The sequence below is a fragment of the Canis lupus genome, chromosome 2 (assembly GCF_048164855.1).
Source record: "Canis lupus baileyi chromosome 2, mCanLup2.hap1, whole genome shotgun sequence".
Taxonomy (NCBI): domain Eukaryota; kingdom Metazoa; phylum Chordata; class Mammalia; order Carnivora; family Canidae; genus Canis; species Canis lupus.
In genome coordinates, this window is record NC_132839.1 from 74447540 (window position 1) to 74470371 (window position 22832).

The 22832-nt window shown below is 39.1% G+C and overlaps 1 protein-coding gene and 1 long non-coding RNA gene across 14 annotated transcripts in view; one reads left to right on the plus strand and one right to left on the minus strand.

Annotated features, from left to right (window-relative positions):
- The window catches only part of SMIM14 (small integral membrane protein 14), a 95153-nt gene extending 72967 nt beyond the window's left edge, over positions 1–22186 (plus strand). For 5 of the 12 annotated variants that reach the window (XM_072807119.1, XM_072807144.1, XM_072807125.1 and 2 more), the window contains 2 exons: positions 5075–5217; positions 7526–10636. In XM_072807119.1, coding sequence (XP_072663220.1) covers positions 5075–5217; positions 7526–7558 — 176 coding nt within the window. In that variant the 3' untranslated portion in view covers positions 7559–10636. Of the gene's footprint in view, positions 1–5074; positions 5218–6915; positions 7008–7525; positions 10637–21439; positions 21800–21962 lie in introns of those variants that run through there. The other 7 variants (XM_072807100.1, XM_072807106.1, XM_072807058.1 and 4 more) reach the window with 4 other exon arrangements.
- On the minus strand, positions 6957–22820 carry LOC140621808 (uncharacterized). Of its 2 annotated transcripts, none has more exons than XR_012021547.1 (2): positions 22512–22820; positions 6957–7324 (listed from the first exon to the last, which is right to left on the minus strand). It is a non-coding gene; the product is annotated as an uncharacterized lncRNA (long non-coding RNA). The 2 variants fall into 2 exon arrangements; XR_012021546.1 differs by having other exon boundaries at positions 22213–22820.
- Between the last annotated feature and the right edge of the window lie 12 nt (positions 22821–22832).

Here is a 22832-nt window from a genome sequence, read left to right on the forward strand (position 1 = left end):
AAGCTGAGGATAATGTAATTATTCTCTACAACCCCAAAATTGTGGAGTTAAAGCCTCCTGGTGCTAATACACCACTTTCACTGTTGTTCTATTTCTACTTTTCCCCTGGAAACCTGTATCAGTTTATAGAAATAATCTTTTGGGAGCATCCCTGTCTACTCTTCCGTCTTCCTGGTATCCAGCTAAGTTAAGAACGTCATTGTGAATATTCCATTTGGCAAGCTATTTGTAATACATTTGCTTGTAACTAAACAGTTAAACCTAAAGCAAACAGAATGCTGTACTTGGATATATAGAGCCCTTTTATGTTTTTCTGATTTGACATCTTACGAGACCATAGAATAAAAAGTGTTTACTCTCTGAAGGCAGATAATTTCCAGGCAATGAGAGAACAGATTTATATCTCCCATGTGATTGTGCCCATTAATATTTGTAAGCTTTACAAATATCATTGGTTCCTGATGGCATCCCTGAGCTGCTCCAGAATTTAGATGGTGTGAAGGTCCATACAATTTGTGGTACTGATGTCATCGTATGCCATTCTGATGCATAGTCAGGCCAGGGAACCACTGGCTAAAGAAGGTGATAATGGGGTTGACTAGAGCAGGAGGATGCTTTTTCTGAGAAATATTAAGAGTTAATATGATGAGTAGGGCCAAATCATATGAGGTAAGACCAGGCTGAAGAGTTCAAAGTTGAAGCAGTAGGCAGTAGAGATTGTGTCACTGGATTAGTCAACAGATGTGTTACAAGCAGGATTCTAAGCAGGGTATGCAGGAAGGAAAGGCAGCAATAAGAACCAAGCTAGGAGGGATCCCTGGGTGGCGCAGCGGTTTGGCGCCTGCCTTTGGCCCAGGGCGCGATCCTGGAGACCCGGGATCGAATCCCACATCGGGCTCCCTGTGCATGGAGCCTGCTTCTCCTTCTGCCTGTGTCTCTGCGCCTCTCTCTCTCTCTGTGACTATCATAAATAAATAAAAATTAAAAAAAAAAAAAAAAAAGAACCAAGCTAGGAGACAGTTAAAGAGAACTGAGAAACCATAACATCAATATGAGAGTCTTACAGGGGAGTAGGCATTTTGTTAGGGGTGCTTTGTCTAAGATGTGAATTAGTAAACTGATGATCTGAGGTTCAACTAAAGAATACTTTATGTGCAAAGAGTATCAAAAAATAAGAGACCTGGGGCACCTGGCTCTCTCAGTCAGTAGAGCATATGACACTTGATCCTCAGGGTTTTGAGTTTGTGTCCCGTGTTGGATGTAGAGTTTACTTAAAAAAATAAAGTCTTAAAAAAGAGGGAGAGAGACCTACTTTCCAAATTGTATAATTTGGAGTTGTACTTCTGGCCTATGCAATTAATCTAGCATTTTATTTCTGAAAGAGAGGGGTACTATAAGAAATGATAATGTAGGGAATCCCTGGGTGGCTCAGCGGTTGAGCGCCTGCCTTCAGCCCGGGGCATGATCCTGGAGACCTGGGATCGAGTCCCACATCGGGCTCCCTGCATGGAGCCTGCTTCTCCCTCTGCCTCTGTCTCTGCCTCTCTCTCTCTGTGTTTCTCATGAACAAATAAAAAATCTTAAAAAAAAAAAAAAAGAAAGAAATGATAATGTATAGAAGTCATAGTTATCTTTCTTTGACTTGCTTTAAATAACCTGATTTTACCTAGTTATAAATTTATGCGTCAAAAATCCCTTTTAAACCATGAGAGACTCTTAACTCTGAGAAGCAAACAGAGTTGCAGGAGTGGTGGGTGGGGGATGGGATTACTGGGTGATGGGCATTAAGAAGGACACTTGACTTGATGTGATGAGCACTGAGTGTTATATGTTGGCAAATTGAATTTAAATAAAATATTTTTTAAAAAGGAAAAATATCTCTTTTAAATCTGTATTTTCCAATTGTACTACTCACAGGACTAATACCTTTCAGGGTTCTATCTCACTCTGTGGTATTGTCAGAGATTCTGACATGGCAAAGTTTAAAGATTAAAAATACAGGCTCTGGAATGAGACCAGCTGTATTAAAATCCCAGCTTGGCCACATACTAACTGTATGACATTGGGATTTAAACCCCCTTTTCCCTAGTTTCCTCATCTATAAAATGAAAATATGATAGTACTTACCATAAAATAAATTGCTAGGATTAAGAGTTGGGGTGCCTGGGTGGCTTAGTTGGTTAAGAGTCCAACTGTTGATCTCAGCTCACGTCCTGATCTCAGGGTTGTGAGTTCAAGCCCCATGTAGCCTACTTAAAAAAAAAGAAAGAAAAGAAAAGGATTAACAGAGCTTATGCCTGGTTCAAAGTAACCACTCAAATTTTAGGTATTACTAATAAAAATAGTATTTGCTTTTTTAAAAAAACATCATTCTTGGAGCAGCATAGAGGATAGAATTAGGGACGGCAAGAATAGGTATAGGGAGATGAGTTAAGAGGCCATCACAATAAATCAGACAAGAAGTGATGCTAGCTTGAGCAGGTATGGAATGCCAGTATAAATAAATTTGATGGGGCCTCTGGATGGCTCAGTCAGTTAAGCATCTGACTCTTGATTTTAGCTCAGGTTGTGATCTCAGGATTATGAGATCAAGTCCTACATTAGATCTGTCCTGAGAATGGAGCCTGCTTAAGGTTCTTCTCTCTCCTCCTCCCTCTGCCCCTCCCTCCACCCCATTCACATGTGCTTTCTCTCTCTCTCTCAAAAAAAAATAAAAATAAAAATAAAGTAGATAGATTTGAGTGATATTTAGAAAGTAAAATTGACAGAAAACTTCATAATGGAGTGAATAAAAGGTCATTGAGAGAGAACAATAGATGTTTTCTTAAGTTTCTGGCCTAGGCAGCTGGATGAATGGAGACCCAATTTGGGTGGGGCATAGAGGATGGGGTTGGGAGAGATTTTCATGATTTTAGTTTGGGATATTGAGTATTTTAATTGCAAGGTAAACTTAGTCCTCTGCATTTTTAAGAAGCTGCTGAATGTCTGGAATGTATACTACAGTTTAAGACTATTGGTATGAAGATTAAAAAAATAGGCAACTGTTGATGTAAACATTCAGTTGAGTATTTGATCTGAAGTTCGGAAGAGTTGGGATTGAGTATATATAAATTTAGAGGTGGTCTGCATACAGAAGGTAAATGAAACCACAGGTGAGGATGACCATGTGTAGAGCCAGAAGAGAAGGAAACCTAAAATTGACCAAGAAAATTCCAAGATTTAAAAGCCAGGAAGAGGAAAACGAGCATGTATGGAGTGGTAAGTGTAAGAAAAAAAATGAGGCAGTGGTAAGGTATAGAAAACAAAGGAGAGAATGGTCTTGGAAAATGAGCACTATAATTTAGTATAATGGGAGAGAACAAAGAAGGGAATGGATGTGGATATAGAGGGGAAAAAGTACTATTGCATTGTGTGATAACCCATTGTGTGATAGGGCAGTTTCGATTACCTGGAGTCCTGTGTTAGCTGCTTCTGGGGAAGTGATGGAGGTTTGGGCAAGAGGCCCCATTCCTATCCAGCCTGCTATTGGGCCAACCCAGCAATTTGCTTGACTGCTGTTCCCTTTGGTCACTAACCCTTTGGCCTCAGTAATGCTATCCATCCCTTCCCTTCTTGGGAGTGAGATCTGGGTCCAAATACCCCAGTGCAGTACATCAGCTTCATTTGAATATCTTGCCTGGATTTCTTTTACTTTTTCTCCAGGCAAGGAAACCAAAACAGTTATAGTCCTGAACTTTAGTAACCACGTAGATATACTATGTTTTACTTTAGAAATCTAATCTCTAGGGAACCCTGGGTGGCGCAGCGGTTTAGCGCCTGCCTTTGGCCCAGGGCACGATCCTGGAGACCCGAGATGGAATCCCACATCGGGCTCCCGGTGCATGGAGCCTGCTTCTCCCTCTGCCTATGTCTCTGCCTCTCTCTCTCTCTTTCTCTCTGTGTGACTATCATAAATAAATAAAAATTTAAAAAAGAAATCTAATCTATAATTTTCATTTTTGACAACTGAGTTCTTTAATGTACATCAATTATAAGTCTGTTTTATCAGAAATTTGTTAAGAAAAAAAAAAAATTAAAAAAAAAAAAAAAAGAAAAAAGAAATTTGTTAAGCTCATATTGTGGGCCAGGCATCGTTCTAGGTACTTGTTACAATGGATTAAATAAGATATGGCCTTAAGGAGCTGGGAGAGACTACTATCAATACACATAGCCCTGACTTTTTTTCTCTTGATAAATGCATAGACTTTAGAATATCTATATCTGAATCCAACTTCTTTTTACAAAAAAAGGCAGCCAAATTACTATCTCTGTTTGAGAATATCAGGAAAGGGATCTTTATATATTATACAGCCCAAATGGTCCCTTTTCCTTAAGCTCTATTATTTTTTCATGTTGCTTCTATAATTAAAATGCAGAATTTTCCTCTCCTGAAGGTAGAGTGTTTTTATTGTATATCAAGTGGTTTTAGCCTGGGTTTTGTAGTATATCTAGGAATTGGTGGTTTTGTGGGTTTGTGAACCTTCCCAAATTATATGCAAAATTAAGAGTGTACTTGGATTCTTAGAGTAGAAAGAGTTCTTAATTTTTCTAAACTCTCAAAGAATTCGATCACACCAAAATATTAAAATCTTCATATAATAGGTTTTGTCCTATGACTATTTTATACTGTTTAGTATATAGATTTTCTCACAAGAGGAAAGGGAAATTGAAAATGTAATATTTCATAATTGTACTTTTTAAGATTATTTATAGTCTTTAAAAAGATTTTATTTATTCATTTGAGAGGGAGAGCACAAGCAGGGGAGAGGAGTAGAAGGAGAGGGAGAGGCAGACTCCCAGCTGAGCTGGATGCCCAATGCAGGGCTTGATCCCAGGACCCTGGGATCATGACCTGAGCCGAAGGCAGCTGCTTAACCAACTGAGCCACCCAGGTGCCCCTATTTATATAATTTTTAAATTTTAATACAATTTTTGAAATTGGCACTTAAACATTAGAATTTCTTTTTACATTATCTAACAGTATTATAACCATGCTACAGTTTTTGTTGCAAATATATTTTTTGTTTGTCTTTAGTACCAGGGCCCTCTGGTGATAATGGCATCAGTATTACCATGATCTTGATGGCCTGGATGGTTATTGCAGTGATCTTGTTTCTACTGAGACCTCCTAATCTAAGAGGATCCAACCTAACTGGCAAGCCAACCAGTCCTCATAATGTAAGTGTTATGTATTAGAAATTCATTTGGGTAAGGGATGGGTGTGGCCTGGGAATGAGAGAGTTTGTTTCGACTGAAATACCAGAATTAGCAAAAGGAAGATTTAACTCACAGAATAAGTTCTTCCAGGGCAGTCCTCGTAAATCTTGCCACCCCAAATGGCTTAGTCTTCATGGAGTTACATACAGAGAAAAGCACAGACCAGTAGCCCAAAAAGAATTTTAAAATAAATTCCAATCTTCACCTGCATTCTGGTCTTTCTTAATAAAAAAAAGGATCCAGTTCATAATAATACACGGCAGTATTTCTCAAATATCAGTGTTCTACTCCCCAGTTCCTCACAGTTGACCCCCTCCTTCTCGTGGTTCCAGCTCCCTAAATTCTCTTGTCAGCTACAGTTCAAGTGTTTTTCCCTCTACTTTGGTTTCTCACCTTCTGTTCTAGCTATTAAATGCAACAGAGGCCGTGAGCCTATCTGGTGAAATCCTGTTTCCCCATCCAGTTTCTCTTAAGCTCTTCCAGTTCTGTAGCATAATAGATCAACTGAACTGACAAAGGAGAAGTAGGATCATTCATGTTGGTAAATCTTGATAGTCATGATTACTACCATTTTTAAAACCTTCTAGATAAAAAATATGATAAATAAAGTGACCCAATAGGGAGTTTTTGGTGCTGACTTTAACAGAAACTTCATTGAAGGATTCATTTTAATCGTTTTGAGAACCAGTATCTATATTTTTTCCTTTTCTATTTTTTTTTTAAAGATTTATTTATTTATGAGAGAGAGAGAGAGAGAGAGAGAGAGAGGCAGAGACTCAGGCAGAGGGAGAAGCAGGCTCCATGCCTGGAGCCTGATGGGGGACTTGATCCCGGGACTCCAGGATCTCGCCCTGGGCCAAAGGCAGGCGCCAAACCACTTAGCCACCCAGGGATCCCCCTCCTTTTCTATTTGACTTGGATATTACCTCTTTAAAGGTATTTATTTACATGATGAGTTCACTTGTTGAACACCAAATTATCCCACTAGTTCCCTTCTCCAACCTTCATGTGGAATTCCTAAAAGAATTTCTTCTTTTCCATGATCTTGTTTTGTTAATAATTAGAAGTTAAACTAATTTCTTATGTAGGAGAAAGCAGATGTGGATTGATAATTGCCCAGTGTTTTTGTTTTTGGTTTCTTGGTTTTTTTTTTTTTTTTAGGAATAAAACATTTAGATATGTAGCCATGCTGACTTTAAGAAAGAAGGAAGGCATCATTAGCACAATAAAAAGCCTAAATTTATTTTTTGTTTCTCTTGAAGAAAAGGTATCCATAAAACAGCTTGTATATTATCTTGATGAGATGCTTTCTCATCAATCTTTTTTTCTTACTTTCTACATACAGTTTTATTACTTTAATATCAAAGAGAAACTTCCTCAACATTTGGAGCTAAAGAAATCCAACTTAATAAGCTGGCCTAGAAGCCATTAAAAGTAACAGAAATTTAAGATGACAGCCCCTAAACCTTATTTCATTGTAGGCCAGTAGTTCTAGGATAGTAGAGCCATTGCTCTAAGAATAAGCAAGAAAACATACTGACTAATTTCAAGCTGAAAAATTGACCACTCTCAACTGGGGCCTCATATAGCATGTCAGAGTAAAATAAATAAATGAAATCTTCCTGAAGATTCCTAAAAGCTCTGATCTTTCCTTTCCAGTTCAAATACTTCCTCTTGCAAATAAAAAAGATCAGCTCCGCCTGGTTTAAACAAGTGGCTTTATTGGTTTTCACATCAGAAAATCCAGAGAGGTAGGGTCAGTGTTTAGATTGCTTAACAGTATCCTCAAAAACCTACTTTCTTTCTTCCTATCATCAGCTTCATTTCAAAGTGGGTTCCCTTTGTGGTCATAGAATGCTTGTCAGTAGCAGCTGGAGCCACATGCTTTCCTCATTGACATTCTGTAGTGAGAAGCAAAAGTCTCTGCCTTCACTTTGATTATAGCGTGTGCCCAGTCACCTTAAGCAGGAGAGATGCTTTGTTGGTTTAAATGTCACCTGTGGTGCTGTGAGGGAGAGCAGTTTCTTCCAAGTCCTATTACTGTTACACAATTGTCTTTTCTTCTGTGCTACAGGGAGGAATGAGACAACCATTGGTGAATTATAGTATTAATCTAAGTTCCTCGTACAAAAACATGAAAAGTCCCAATAGGTATATGATTAGAGATTGGAGGGTGGGGGCACGCTGCTCAGTTCTTACTGTGTGTGTTAGATTGGTTGCACTGGGATTCAAGAAATCAGTTCCATAATTTCTGTCTTTCTAATGCCAGGGACAAGATCCACCAGCCCCTCCTGTGGACTAACTTTGTGATACGGGAAGTGAAAATAGTTAACACCTTGCACGACCAAATGAACGAAGATGACCAGAGTACTCTTAACCCCATTAGACTGTTTTTCCTTTTGCATCTGCAATATGGGATGGTATTGTTTCCATGAGCTTCTAGAAATTTCACTTGCAAGCTTATTTTTGCTTCCTGTGTTGTCACCATTCCTTTTTACAGTATATTTGAGTAAATAATTATATTAAAAAAGTTACATGGGCTTTTTTGGTTATCCTAAACTTAAACATTCCACTCATTCTATTTGTAACTGTGATCATAATTTTTTGTGATGATTTCTGGCCTGATTGAAGGAAATTTGAGATCTCTGCCTTTAAATATTTTAAATAGTTTTGATAGGTTTTAAAATTGCTTTTTTTCATAAGGTATTTATAAAGTTACTTGGGGTTGTCTGAGATTGTATGAAAAAAAAATTAGAACCACACTGTATTTACATTTACCTTGATGTTTATTTGTGGGTGGCAGTTTTTTCTAGTTCTTAGGACTGTGGCAGCCTTTGGAATATTTTACAAATCTGTGTCATCCACTACAACTGGCTTATGTGGCTAGGAAAGGAGAGGAAAAGAAATGAAATAGTTGTTTACTAAGTTTTTTATTCCCACAAAAATGTCTAATATTAGGAGAACTTTAAATAAACGTGATTTAAATATGGTGGATGATTTACAGTCCATTATAGCCTTACAAGGTTTGCAAAAGGAGGGAAAAAGTTAATTCTTTCTGCCTTTGCCAGGTATATTCTATACAGTAATAATTTAAGCTATAATTTATTTGTTAAATGGGTGCCTCTCAGGAACCTTCTTTTCTGTTCTAACACTTCCCTGTTAAATGGAACTATCTTAAAGCTATAATGGGGGCCTATTTCGTTAACTGACATTTGAATGCTATTTACTTATTTAGTCTGTTTTTTTTCTGTGAAGAAAAAATCGAGTCTTTTGTTATCCTTCTGACTTTAGAAAATATTTGATGAATTCTTGGTTTACTCCAAGGGAAAAGGAGGAAAATGAAAACGCAATCAAGGATCTTTTTCTCACCCCTTATATCATTCTTCTTTAGTAAAAAGATGGATTGGGGTGGGGAGCTCCATTAATAAAAGTAAAATTTTGAAATGTATAAAAAGTAAAAGGTTGCATTGTTTTGCTCACTTTGAAAGAAAATGAATACACATGGCATAAGAAACAAGTCTGCATGACCTATGTGGTTATGGAATTTTTTTCTTAGCAAGTGATTACAGATGGTTTATGGGGACTAGAAGATATTTTGCTATCATGTAAGGATTTTCCCCCCAGATCAGTCTAGCTTTTCACTGTATCGATCTGAGAAATTACTTGTATGAACTAATAAACTTCTCTATATCATTGTACTGTTTAATAGAGTCTCTGATACAATTGTGTGACGCTCCTAGGGTATTTTTTCCCCTTTATTATGATTACATTTTAGGCCATACACTTTTTAAGGGCTTCATTTCATTATATAATCCAATATTGACTGCTTGCGTTCCTTCTGTGCATCTTAGCTTTGTGCTCAACTTCTTGACATAATATAACCTACTCTTAATTAGTTGTGCTAATTGAGAGATCATAACAAGGTAAGTGAAAACTTGGATAAATGAGCACCATAGATTTAAGGTTTTGTCTTGCTGTGGTCTACTGGAAGCCTTCCCAGCTTTATAGCTATTCCAGTATTTAATGCAGAAAGGGCAGGGATGGCATTTGATGGAGCTAAATCTCCATAAGCATTCCTTTTTCTGCCCTTGCCCCCAGGACTTTGAAGGCTTGCACATATATCCTAATACTCTGTTGTCTAAGCTGCTAGAAAGCCAGTCTCTGGCAGAGATACTGATGCATTCACTGAATCTGTGGCTCACAAATAATTGAGAACTGGCTTTGGTTGAAACCAGTTGGCCTTGACATGGAAACAGAATATCTAGTGTTAGCTAGAGACCTACAAATCTAGATTCTTATTCCTGGTTCTTCATTTCTGTCACATACACTAAATTGACAGTACATCTCTGGTGTATTAACCTTTTCTATATGGACCATCTAATTAGCAACAAAAGTTCCTAGAGAAATACTTAGTTTTGGGTTTTTTGCTTGTAAAATTTCTCTGCATTCCTGAGAAAGACTGAGTACTACTGCATATAAAGTATTCCTGGTAATCTAACTAGTAACTTATATTATTCTATTTAATTCTTAAAGCTTCTACATGTGGCCTTTTTATTTAGCACATTCATATTCATTACTTGGCTTGTAAACATTCACCTGAACTGTGGCTATAATCATTTTTAAATCTGGAAAAAAGAAAGATAAAGCTTCATATTTTAATCACTTTTGGCTCTTAAATATTCCACAAATAATATTACGTTTATATTGTTTTAGAGTCATTTAATGTCCCTTATACAAAATGTTTTCTTGCTTTCCATATGGAAAAAGTTAACATTGGAACTGTGTATAGTAAAAGATTTTATCATGTATCTATCTAAGCACTATCCCATGGCCAGCAAGTCATTTTTTAAATAACTTGCAGAGATTTTCCAAAGTATTAGGTTCAGCTATTCCCTGGTTACTTTTAGTGTCATTGTGGTATGTGATGTGATAGTGTTTATAGAATTACTGATTTCTCATATTTTCAAAGGAAGCTTGGAAATTGATCACTCTGAATTTGTCACTCTAAATAAAAGTGCTAAAATTTGACCAGCTCATCAGCTTAAGACATAAAACAGCAACTTGAAGGAGAAATGAAGAGTTTACACATAATGGGTTAAATTTTTGTTGTTGTAATAGTAGATTTAGTCTTAACATAATATTTCTAAAGGAAAAATCAGATGTATTTGTTGTCATGTCTGATTACTTTGTTAAAAGCGAAAGTGGTCATGTGATGTACTGAATATTAATTGCTGTTTTTAAATGTTTAAATCATGCCAAACAAATCATGTCTGTGCCATCCAGGGTTTATTGTAATCTTTTACTGAGTACTTGGACTGGGATAAAGGGCTTGTACTATGCACTTTTTATTAATGAATAAATAGAAAACATTAGTAATGTATTGTTTTGTTTGGCTTTTGTGGGAAATGAAGCAAGCATCTTTTGCTTAGTAAAATGCTTACATCCCTTCTTAAACAGTTTCTTTGTAAGACTTTTTACCCCTAACTAAAAACATTCCATAGAGAGAACTTTAAGTTACAAGAAGAATATTTATGTAATAGCAATGGGGCCAATATTCAGAAGTAGGGATTCTGAGAATCTCTAGGAACTTAGATTGCAATTATGTTTCTTTAGTTCTTTTTAATTTCTTCCTAGAATACAGGATTAATGGACATTTGCTTTGAGAGAATAATATCTAATAGTGTTAAGACATGTAACTACTGAACACACACAAAAGTAAAAACTTTGCTTTTGTTCTATGACCTGGAATGCACCCAGATACTAAAGATCATTAATTCTCATATACATGTAAAAATGGTAAAATTGCTCTGGCATGGTTATGATGTCAGTGTCTATGTGATACTTAAGTATTCTTTAGCAAAATTTGTGAAATACATAATTTACTGGAAATAATGATTTTAGGCTAAAGTTTTTCATTTATATGTCAATAGATATCTGAACTCCCATAAAACTAAGTTTTCATTAAATGTTTTTGCAATATTAGTTTTCCTCTCAGAAAGAATTCTAATAAAACAAGTTTTTTTTTTTTTGCTTCCTGCCATTTCATTTGATAGTTGTCTCAGTTCCAAATCTGTTTATAGAGTTGATTTTTTTCCCCACTAAAAAGTTCATAAACACTACCTGTGATTATGTGATGCTCAGATTTTTAGAAACTGGAGTTATCAATGTGATCTTTTCCCCTGGGGAACTTAACTTTGCATACATATCTATTCTCAAACAAATGGGCTATGTTGCTTCAATAAACATTTCAACAGTGTTTGTATTTACTTTTTGCTTAACTATTTCTGCTTTAGAATGGGTGTTAATCATAATTATACAGAAAATATTTTTTAACATATTCATTTATTTGAGAGAGAGCAGGAGCAGGGTTAAGGGCAGAGGGAGAGGAAGAGGGACAAGCAGACTCCCTGCTGAGTGAAGACTCAGGTGCACTCAGGTGCCCTTACAGAAAACATTTTCAACCATCAGATGCCAAACTAAGATGTCTCTTGAAAGGGAGGTGGGAGGAGGTGTTTGGGAAGCAGGGAATATGTAAGATGAAAAATAGCATGTGTAGTTTTAAAAATAATTTTCATATCAAAAAAGAATATTCCCAGGGTACCTGGGTGGCTCAGTCAGTTGGACATCCAACTCTTGATTTGGGCTCAGGTCATGATCTCAAGGTTGTGGGGATTAAGCCATGCGTTGGGCTCCTCACTTAGTGGGGAGTTTGCTTGGGATTCTCTCTCTTTCCTTCTCCCTCTGCCCCTCCCCCTACTCTCCCTCTAAAATAAATAAGTCTGGGCAGCCCTGGTGTCACAGCGGTTTAGCGCCACCTGCAGCCCAGGGCGTGATCCTGGAGACCTGGGATCAAGTCCCACGTTGGGCTCCCTGCATGGAGCCTGCTTCTCCCTCTGCCTGTGTCTCTGCCCCTCCCCCACCCTGTCGCTCATAAATAAATAAAATCTTTAAAAAATAAAATAAGTCTTAAAGCAAGGGGCGGGGGTTGGATGGCTAAGTCAGTTAAACATCAGCCTTTGGTTCAGGTTATGATCCCAGGGTCCTGTTCAGCAGGGAGCTTGCTTCTCCTTCTCCTGATCCCTCTGCTTATGGTCTCTGTCAAATAAATAAAATCTAAAGAAAAGGAAAAGCATATTTCCTTGTACAAAACTGCTTATTTCTAGGAAATATGGGAATGAGAAAAAAATACTTAGAATCCCTGTAATACCAGAGGCCTTACTTTAAAATATCTGGTTCCTATACTGCTCATAAGCTCAAACAGGCTATGTGTTCATGATGAATGGATTTGAATTGCATTGTTTTTATTTATTTTGAAGAACTGAGCGAATTAAAGAGCACAAGGGACGCCTGGGTGGCTCAGCAGGTGAGCACCTGCCTCTGGCTCAGGGCGTGAGCCTCAGTCTCAGGATCAAGTCCCACATCAGGCCCCCTGCCTGGAGCCTGCTTCTCCCTCTGCCTACGTCTCTGCCTTTGTCTCTCTGTGTCTTTCATGAATAAATAAATAAAATCCTTAAAAACAAACAAACACGAATACTACATAGCAGATTCAGCATCATGGAATAAGTCTTCTATGTTGTTTTTTATTTTTAATCGTGATAATTAACATTTTTTATACAAAGAGCCATCTCTTAAGTACCATACACATTTTTAAATTTTTTTTTGAAACATTTTATTTATTTGACAGAGCAGAAGCAGGGGGTGTGGCAGGCAGAGTGAGAAGGAGGAGCAGATGCCCCGCAGATCAGGGAGCCTGCTGTGAAGCTCTGTCCCAGGACCCTGAGATCATGACCAACCCGCAGGCAGACACTTAACCAGCTGAGCTACCCAGACACTCTCCATGTTGTTTTTAAAGAAATGAATCTGTTGGGGTGCCTGGGTGGCTCAGTCATTTGAGTGTCCAACTCTTGATTTTGGCTCAGGTCATGATTTTGGGATTGTGAAATCCAGCCCCATGGGGCTCCTCCATGCTGGGCATGGAGCCAGCTTAGGATTCTTTTTCTCCCTCAGCCTCCCCAACCCATCCCCCCCCCCACCAATAAATAAATAAATACATAAATATCTTTAAAAAAAATGAATCTGTTATATAGTCACTCATTAATTCAGTGCCAAAGGAAGAGGCATTGTACATTAAAAAGGCATTACAGACCCGGGCCTGAATGCAGCTTTCCCTGATAACTAGTATATAAACATTAAACTGGAAGTCTGGGTGTCTTAAAGGGGATTCCTTACAATTAATCCAGCAAGTAGAATTTTGTGGTGACAACATACAGAACAGATACAAATCTGATATCAGAGCCTACATTCCCAACAAATGGATTAATATTTATATCCTTGCAAATTTGCTTAGCCTTCCATTTTAATCTAAAACCCTTTTCTTAAAAACTACATTTTACTCTGTTCTCACATCGTCGTACCTCTGTCAACATCCTCTTTCCCAGAGGGTTTCACTAACCACGGCCTACTGAAAGCTGGTGTTCTCAAGCTTCAAGCATGATTTCCATTAGCCAAAGCTAAATCAGAAAATACAAGGCTTAAAGCTTAAAGTATAATTGAAAATTATAATTTCTCCATTGAAGAACAGAGATTAATTTTCTCTCTCCACAACATCCAAAGAATTCATTGTGTCATAATATTTTAAGAACTCAAAAGTCACATAAATAGGTATAAACTGGCAACAGTTAAGCTTGACTAATTGTAATATACTTGTAATAAAAATAATCTTGTGGGACCCCTGGGTGGCTCAGCGGTTGAGCATCTGCCTTTGGCTCAAGGCATGATCCCAGGTCGGGATCGAGTCCCGCATCGGGCTTCTTGCATGGAGCCTGCTTCTCCCTCTGCCTCTCTGTCTCTGTCTCTCATGAATAAATAAATTCAAAAATAATAATAATCTTGTCATAAATTCCAATGCTAATCTACAAAAGTATCAGATATTGAAAGGATGTTTCTGTTGAAGAAAGCTGACAATTGGTGTTCTCTATCACTTATCTGTAATTTTTGTTCAGTTCTCAAACTTCTATTTTAATTTGAGTGATTGTCTCATGTGCAATAAAAATATTTAGTATTGCTAATAGTGTTTAGCCTTGGGGAAGAAGTCCTCAAGTAGCTTTGTGTGAGTTGGGCTTAATGTTAAGGTAAAGAATTCATTCAGATTTTTAGCTTTCTTACAGCTAAAAGATTGCATATAGCTTATAGTGATTCTCAAACTTTCTGATTTGGGGACCCCAAAGAATTTTTGTTCATATGCATTGTTATATCTATCTATCATCTATCTGTCTATCTGTCTACCTATCTATTTATCATCTATCTATACTGTACCCAAAATTAAAACAGAACATTTAAAAGTATTAAGTATTTTAAAATAACAGTAAGCCCACTACATGCTAACATAAAGGTTTTTATGAAAAAAATAACCAATTTCCAAAATGAAAATTCAGTGATAAGAATGGCACTGTTTTACATTTTTGCAAATCTCTTTAATAGCTGGCTTAAAAGAGAGCTGGGTTATCATTTTTTTCCTCTTTTTTAAGATTTTATTTGAGAGAGCACAAGCATGACCAAGAGAGAATGGAAGGAGGGGCAGAGGGAATGGGAGAGAGAGAATCTCCAGCAGACACCATGCTGAGTGCGGACCCCCTACATAGGGCTTGATTTCACAACCCTGGGATCATGACCTGAGCTGAAACCAAGAGCCAGCGCATAACTGACTGAACTACCCAAGTGCCCTGGGTTATCATTTCTACTATATTCATTCAGTATGTTACAACACATTCCCTTCTTATGAAACTATGTGAATGTTAGTTTTTGATAACTAAATGACTAATGGTATCTTGAGCGGCCTACATTAAGGGAAAACTAGTTATGTGACTCTTTTCCTCATTTAAATATGATAGCACTTTACATAGAGCTAAAGTAAAAAGATCAAATGAAATGTCTGTAAAAATGCTTTGTAAAGTCCTAAATAAATACTATTATGTAAAGGCCCCCACTGTTCCAATAACACATGCACATACACATACACACCCACACACACACACACACACACACACACACTCTCCCTTTTCAAAACCTGAAGTTGTATGGAAACAGGATATTTATTTGGGGCAGTTCCACTGAATTTCCATTGCAAAGAATTCACCCTACTAAGAATGGACAATGGCACCTTTAGGTCAGAGCTTGGCATGAGAAAAACATTAAAGATTAAAACATAGAATATCACAGTTTCCAATCAAGATTTTAAAATCCTTGAAAGGTAAACTGGAAAGCAAATACATTTTGACTAATAGGTAAATAAACCCATGCAATAAAAGCTAAAGAGCAAACTATTAGGCTAACAGCTCTCAACTTTGGCTGCCCTTTGAAAGCTTTAAAAACCTGGTACTGGGCAGCCCAAGTGGCTCAGAGGTTCAGCACCTGCCTTCAGCTTAGGGCCTGAACCTGGAGACCCAGGATCAAGTCCCACATCAGGCTCCCTGCATGGAGCCTGCTTCTCCCTCTGCCTGCGTTTCTGCCTCTCTCTCTTTGTGTCTCTCATGAGTAAATAAATAAAATCTTTAAAAAATAATAAATAAAATAAAAACCTGGGCAGCCCTGGTGGCGCAGTGGTTTAGCGCCGCCTGAAGCCCAGGGCGTGATCCTGGAGACCCTGGATCAAGTCCCACGTCGGGCTCTCTGCATGGAGCCTGCTTCTCCCTCTGCCTATGTCTCTGCCTCTCTCTCTGTGTGTGTCTCTATGAATAAATAAATAAAATCTTTAAAATAAAATAAAAACCTGATACTTCGGTCCCACACTTCAGAGGTTCTGGTATAGGGTTTGACTTAGGCATCTATAGGTGCTAAGGGTAAGAACCACTGGTATTAAGAATGCTAAACCTGGGGCACTTGGGTAGCTCAGTTGGTTAAATGCCTGACTCCTGATTTCTGCTCAGGTCGTGATCTCAGGGTGGTGAGATCAACCTGTGCATTGGGCCCCTGCATTGGGCCCCATTAAGCCCCACCTCGGCTCTGGGCTCAGCGTGTGGCCTGCTGGAGATTCTTTCTCTCCCTCTCCCTCTGCCCACCCCCTTACGCTCTCTCTCTTTCTAAAATAAGTCTTAAAAAAAAAAAAAAAAAAAAAGCTAAACCTTGTGTTTTTAGTTCTAGAGATGAAAAAACAAAAGCAAAAATTATTATAAAAAATTTAATTATATTTATATTAGCTGATTTCCATATATGGGTAGGGAACTAAGTGAAACCTTAAATTCTTCTGCAGTAGAGTTACTTTTAATAGTGTTATTTCAGAGTTTTTCCTGATGCTTAAAAATAATCCATTTTTATTTTCTCAATTTTTTCTTTTTTTTTTTTTAAGATTTTATTTTATTTATTTATTCATGAGAGACACAGAGAGAGAAGCAGAGACACAGGCAAAGGGGGAAGCAGGCTCCATGCAGGGAGCCTGATGCAGGACTCGATCCCAGGACTCCAGGGTCACACCCCGGACTAAAGGCCAGACGCTCAACTACTGAGCCACCCAGACATCCCTCTCAATTTTTTTCTTGGGGGGATGAGGAAGGGAAATGTCATTCTTCATGGTTGGCCATAAAATAAGCCTGTTCAGTTCATGAGAAAGCTCTGTTAAAAATAAGAACGGGGATGCCTGGGTGGCTCAGTGGTTGAGCATCTGCCTTTCGCTCAGGGCATGATCCCAGATTCCCAGGATCAAGTCCTGCATCGGGCTCCTTGCATGGAGCCTGCTTCTCCTCTCTCTGCCTGTCTCTCTGCCTCTCTTTCTGTTCTCTCATGAATAAATAAAATCTTAAAACAACTGTTTGTTAAAAAAAAAATAAGGAAAGGAAGAGAGGGAGGGAGGGAGGGAGGGAGGGAGGGAGGGAGGAAGAGGAAGAAAAGAAAGAAAAAAGAAAAAAAGCAAGCAAGGAAAAAAACATGCCAAGGAAACAAAAACACCACTGTCATAATAAGGAATAAAGGTGGGATTATTACTTAGTAAGGACTTGGATCACAATTGTTAATAGGATGAATATTCATTCTTCACATAATAGACTTAATGGTCTTCAGGAAACACGAATTCTTGTGGTGGTAAGGCCATTTGTTTTTAGTCCCTGTGCTCAAGAAGTTTATATTGTATTTACAAGGGCCAAATACAAAAGCTAACAAGCTAATATTTCAGGGACTAATTGCTAAAGAGAAATTAAGATATAATCATGGTGAAAGAGCTTTCTGAAGAGATGATATTTGGAGGGTGCCTGGGTTTCTCAGGAGGTTAAGCGTCTGCCTTCGGCTCAGGTCATCATCCCAGGGTCCTGGGATGGAGTCCGGTGGCTGTCTCTCTGCTCAGCAGGCAGTCTGCTTCTTCCTCTCCTTCTGCCCCTCCCCACCCCACTCTCTCTCACTCTCAAATAAAATCTTTTATTTTTAAAAATTTGTTTAAATTTCTTTTAAGATTGTATTTATTCATGAGAGACACAGAAAGAGAGAGGCAGAGACATAGGCAGAGGGAGAAGCAGACTCCATGCAGGGAGCCTGATGCGGGACTCGATCCCAGAACTCCAGGATCACGCCCTGAGCCGAAGGCAGGTGCTCAACCGCTGAGCCATCCAGGTGTCCCTAAATAAAATCTTTTAAAAGAGAGAGATGATATTTGGGGTGAGACCCGAATGATGCAGCTATGCAAGATTCTGGGTGGTTTTCCAAGAGAAAAAAAGTGCAAAGACTGAGGCATCATTGGCATTTTCAAGGAACCAGAATAAGGCCAAATGACCTGTACAAGTTGAGATCTGAAGTAAGGTCTACAGGTGCGCCTGGGGGGCTCAGTCACTTAAGCATCCAACTGTTGATTTTGGCTCAGGTCATGATTTCAGGGTTGTGAGACTGAGCCCTGCCTTGGGCCTCCTCAGTATGCAGTCTGCCTGGCCTTCTCCTTCCCGCTCTGCCCCTCTCCCAAATCACGTTTTCTCTCTCTCTCTCTCTCTCCTCCCTACCCCCCCACCCCCCGTCTGTCTCTAAAGCAAAAGCAGTAGGGTCTATATCTTATAGGATCTTGAAATCCAAAATAAGGACTTCAGGGTTTATTATGAGTACAAAAGCCCTTGGAATAGAGGGTGAGCAATGTATGATTTATGAACTTAAAATCTCACTCTGGCTGCTATGTGGAAGATGAGCTGTGCATCAAGAAGGGAGGCAGGGGGATGCATGGGTGGCTCAGTGGTTGAGCATCTGTCTTTGGCTCAGGACCTGATCCTGGGGTCCGGGATCGAGTCCCACATCAGGCTCCTTGCAAGACTCACTCCCTTATGTGAGGCTCCATCCCAGGATCCCGGGATCATGACCTAAGCTGAAGGCAGATGCTTAACTCACTGAGCCACCCAGGTGCTCTTAGACCTGGAATTTCTAACTTTATTGTTTGTATATTCCTAAAAGAATTTTGGAAAACTATGTATGGTCTGGCACAGTTTTTCCTTTCAGACATACAAAGAAAAAAAAAGTGCAATGCAAAGCAATCTTCATGCTCTCCCCTAACAAAGGTTCATATGTATCCCTCTCACTTCAGTCACTTGCATAACTAACCATACTGTTGGTATCACTTAATTCCTTTCACTCTATTTGGCCAAAATACACAAAGAAGCAAAAGAAGATCTAAGTCTTAATTTGTACCGTTTTCACCTAAACCTACTTGGCTCCCTCAATGAACAAACCAAGTAGAATCTCTACTCCACATTCGAAATTACCTCTATTTAATACAATTTTGGGGTAAAGTGACAGCAAGATCACAATGCAGGAACTACAAGAGAATTTGCAAGACTGCAAACTGTCAATTTCTGACACTATATTTTAGTTTTTGTCTTACACAGATGTATTTAAGGAAATAAATTTCCAGCTCCTCAATTTCCACAGGTACCCTTTCCCAAAATCATTAAGCCTAAGATATGAATGATATACCCATTTTACAAAAGAAAAGCTTACCTTTCATCCAAGTAAAACCTTACTATGGTCCATTAACCAGGGATAAAATTCTCCAGAGTAAACTGGACTGTTGTATGGGGGCAGGCCCTTATGGTGATTAGTCAAGATAACTCAAATCCACTTCATTTCATACTTTTGCTAAAGCTGAAGTCCAGAGTTAGAAACAGGACATGTTGGCCTATGTTGGGATATTCTGAATTCCAAACAGAAAATGCCATATAAATTAGTGACCTTGATTCTTTTAAAAGTAACCTGAGTATTGAAGTGCCTGGGTGGCTTAGTCAAGTATGTTTCTTTTTTTTTTTTTAAGATTTTATTTATTTATGCATGAGAGACATAGAGAGAGGCACAGGCAGAGGGAGAAGCAGACTCCATGCAGGGAGCCTGACATGGGACTTGATCCCAGGACTCCAGGATCCCACCCCGGGGCTGAAGGTGGCACTAAACCGCTGTGCCACTGGGGCTGCCCTCAGCTCAGGTCTTGATCTCAGGGTTATTATCTCAGATTTGAAAGATAGAACTCCACATCATGCTCAGCATGGAGTCTGCTTGAGACTCTTTCCCCCTCCCTCTCCCTCTGCTCCTGCCCTGGCTCCTCATACCACCTCCCCACTGCCCCGCTCTTGAGCATGTGCACTCTCTCTCTCCCCCAAATAAATAAAATCTTTAAAAAAGCATCCTGAGTATTTTGCAGGACTACTAAAATTTTAAAAGATACTGGATAATATTGAAACGGAGAAAATTTACAAGATTTATTCAGTAGTTTAACTTAGTTATATCAAATCTCTTGAATCTGTTCATTTCTCTGAATCTCCATGGCTAGTACCCTGGACATGCTATTTCTAATTCTTAATTACTGTAATTATCTCTGAATTGCTCTTCTCACATTCACTCATTTTATTCCTGTATCTACTCTCCTCATTTTCCCTAGCTAATTCTCATATTTCCTTTAGAAGCTCAATTATCACAACTTGAGGAAGCATCCCTACCTACTATGTAAAATACTCCTATTGTATATTCTCATAAGAGTATATATATCCCACCTTAATAAAGTTGTAATTTACATTTATCTGTGCGATTGATGTTTCCCCAAAGAGTAAAGTTTATGAAGGAAGGGAAAGAGAATGTATCGTTCTTTACTCAATTGTATTCCTAGTGACTAGTATGTAGGAAACATTTGGAGAGAAATACTTAGTCAATGAATGAATCAATGTGGTTTTTTTTTTTTTTAAGTTTTAAGAGGATCCCATATATAAATTGAAATCCTACACAAAAAATTGATATATAAAGCAGACTAAACATAAAAGTAGAACTGCTCTGATGTGGAGGAAAGGGGAAATATTCGTAGGAGATCCAGAGCTCCCCCACCTCCGTCTGTTTTAACCTTCCACTCATCGACTCATTCTCTTTCTTGAGTGACACACCAGCACAGAAACTGAGAGCTCCAGGAAACATAATTTGAAAATAATTGGTCTACATCAAGCAGTTCTCAAACTTTTTGTTCTCAGGACTCCTTAACACATTCAAAATCTGGAGGCCCCAAAATATTTTATCATGTTGAACAGCTATTGGTATTTACCTTATTTGAAATGAAAATTGACAAATTGTAAAAAATGCATTCCTTAACGTTGATGATAATAAATTCATGACATGTTAACATTAACCACATATTATGAAAAATGCTGTATTTCCAAATTAAAAATTAATAAGAAGACTGGTATTGCTTTACATTTTTATGAATCTATAATATCTGTATTAATCTGTCATCATATCAAGTGTCATACAGCCTCTGGAAAATTCCACTGTGTACTTGTGAGAAGAGGAGAGTAAAAAAGCAAATAAAATGTTAGTACTATTATGACAATGTTTTGACTTCCTGGGTGTCCTGAAAGGGTCTCAGGGATGGTCAGTACCTTTTGAGAACTGCAGTCCTAGGTCCAAAGGTCCATTCTAGCTAGTATTGATATTATGATTTAATTTCTGAGATTGTACTATTTCAAAGATTATGATTACTATCAAAATACTAATGAAGAATGTAAAGTGAACACCAGGTGGAAAAATGTTTAATTCAAAACAAAGGGAAGAATAATAGAAAAGTGGTTTTTATTACAACTTAACTGTAATAGGTAATTTAAATCTATGTGTATGCCAAGTTCAAAAAGATTACTATAGCACAGTATTTGTCCCATGTAAATGCAATTACTTGTTCACTTATCTTTCCTACTAGCCTGTGAGCTTTGGAAGAAGGAATTGGGTCTTAATCCATTTTGCATCGTGGCCTCTAGGATAAAGTCTAACACACGATCGGCACTAAATATTCGTTCGACAAATGAATTTACCTGCTTAGAATGTACGACACCTACGTATCATATCATACTTTCGACAATCTAGAGCAAACTGTCTAATCAACCTTCAACAGCTTTCTTAAAGTTGCCATGATCCTGTGAAGAAAACCATCATCTCGGGGTGCCTGGCTGGCTCATTCAGAAGAGCATGAGGCCCTTGATCTCCTGGTGGTGAGCTAGAGCCCCATGATGTGCGCAAAGATTACTTAAATAAATAAAACGTAAATAAATGAAAAACCATCTATGAGGTATTTTAATGTGCCTTTATAAACTCCTAATCACGTTCCTCGTGACGTATTTGAAAAAGATCTTTGACTTCAAGTGCAGATTATGTAGCCTGACGTAATTCTTACTTTAATGAGGAACACCAAAAAAAAAAAGTCATGACTGCTTTTTTCTTCTCAGATCTGAGATTTAAGATGACTTTGGAGAGGAGTAAGAGAACAGAACTGGCCTCATTAAAAACGGTTAGTCTCGGGGCACCTGGGTGGGTCAGCGGTCGAGTGTCTGCCTTGTGCTCGGGGCGTGTCCCACATCGGGCTCCCGGCATGGAGCCTGCTTCTCCCTCCTCCTGTGTCTCTGCCTCTCTCTCTCTCTATGTCTATCATAAATAAATCTAAAAAAAAAAATAAAAAACAACGGGCAGTCTCCATACATTAATTTTACTCTTCCTCATACACGGAAGTTGGATGTTGCAAACTCTCAGCACAGACAAGCCAGATTCCGAATTTGGCAGGACTCTCTCTGGAAAATACGACTGGAGAGCGTGGTGTCATGCGTCTCCTCCCGGGCTCAGGGCGGAGGCACTAACCGGTCCAGTCATGAGAGGGCTCAGCATCCCACTAACGCAAGGCGCCTCCTTCCCAGAAGTGACGAGGGGAGGGACCTGACTAAACCTTGGGCCGCCGCGGGCCGCGAGGGCGTGGGAGGGACTCCGCGGCCGGGCGCACTGACCTGCCGGGAAGACGCGGTGGGCCCTCGGGGGTGCTGCGGGGACCGGAAGGGGGGCCGAGGCCTTCCGGTCCCCTCGGGCCGCAGCCGGCCCTGTACCCCCGCAGTCCCTGGATTATGGCCGACCTGTCGCGCACGCGGCATCACCTCAGCGCCGACTGTCTGTCTGCCTGGACGGGGACACAGGGAGGGAAGCGGGACCAGACCACAAGCCACGGGGTTCCGGCGGCCGCGGACCCCCGACCCCGGCCTAGCTGCACCTGGAGCCCCGCCCCACGGCCGTCAGCGGACTCGCCGGGCACGTAGCTCCGCCCAGTGCCGCTC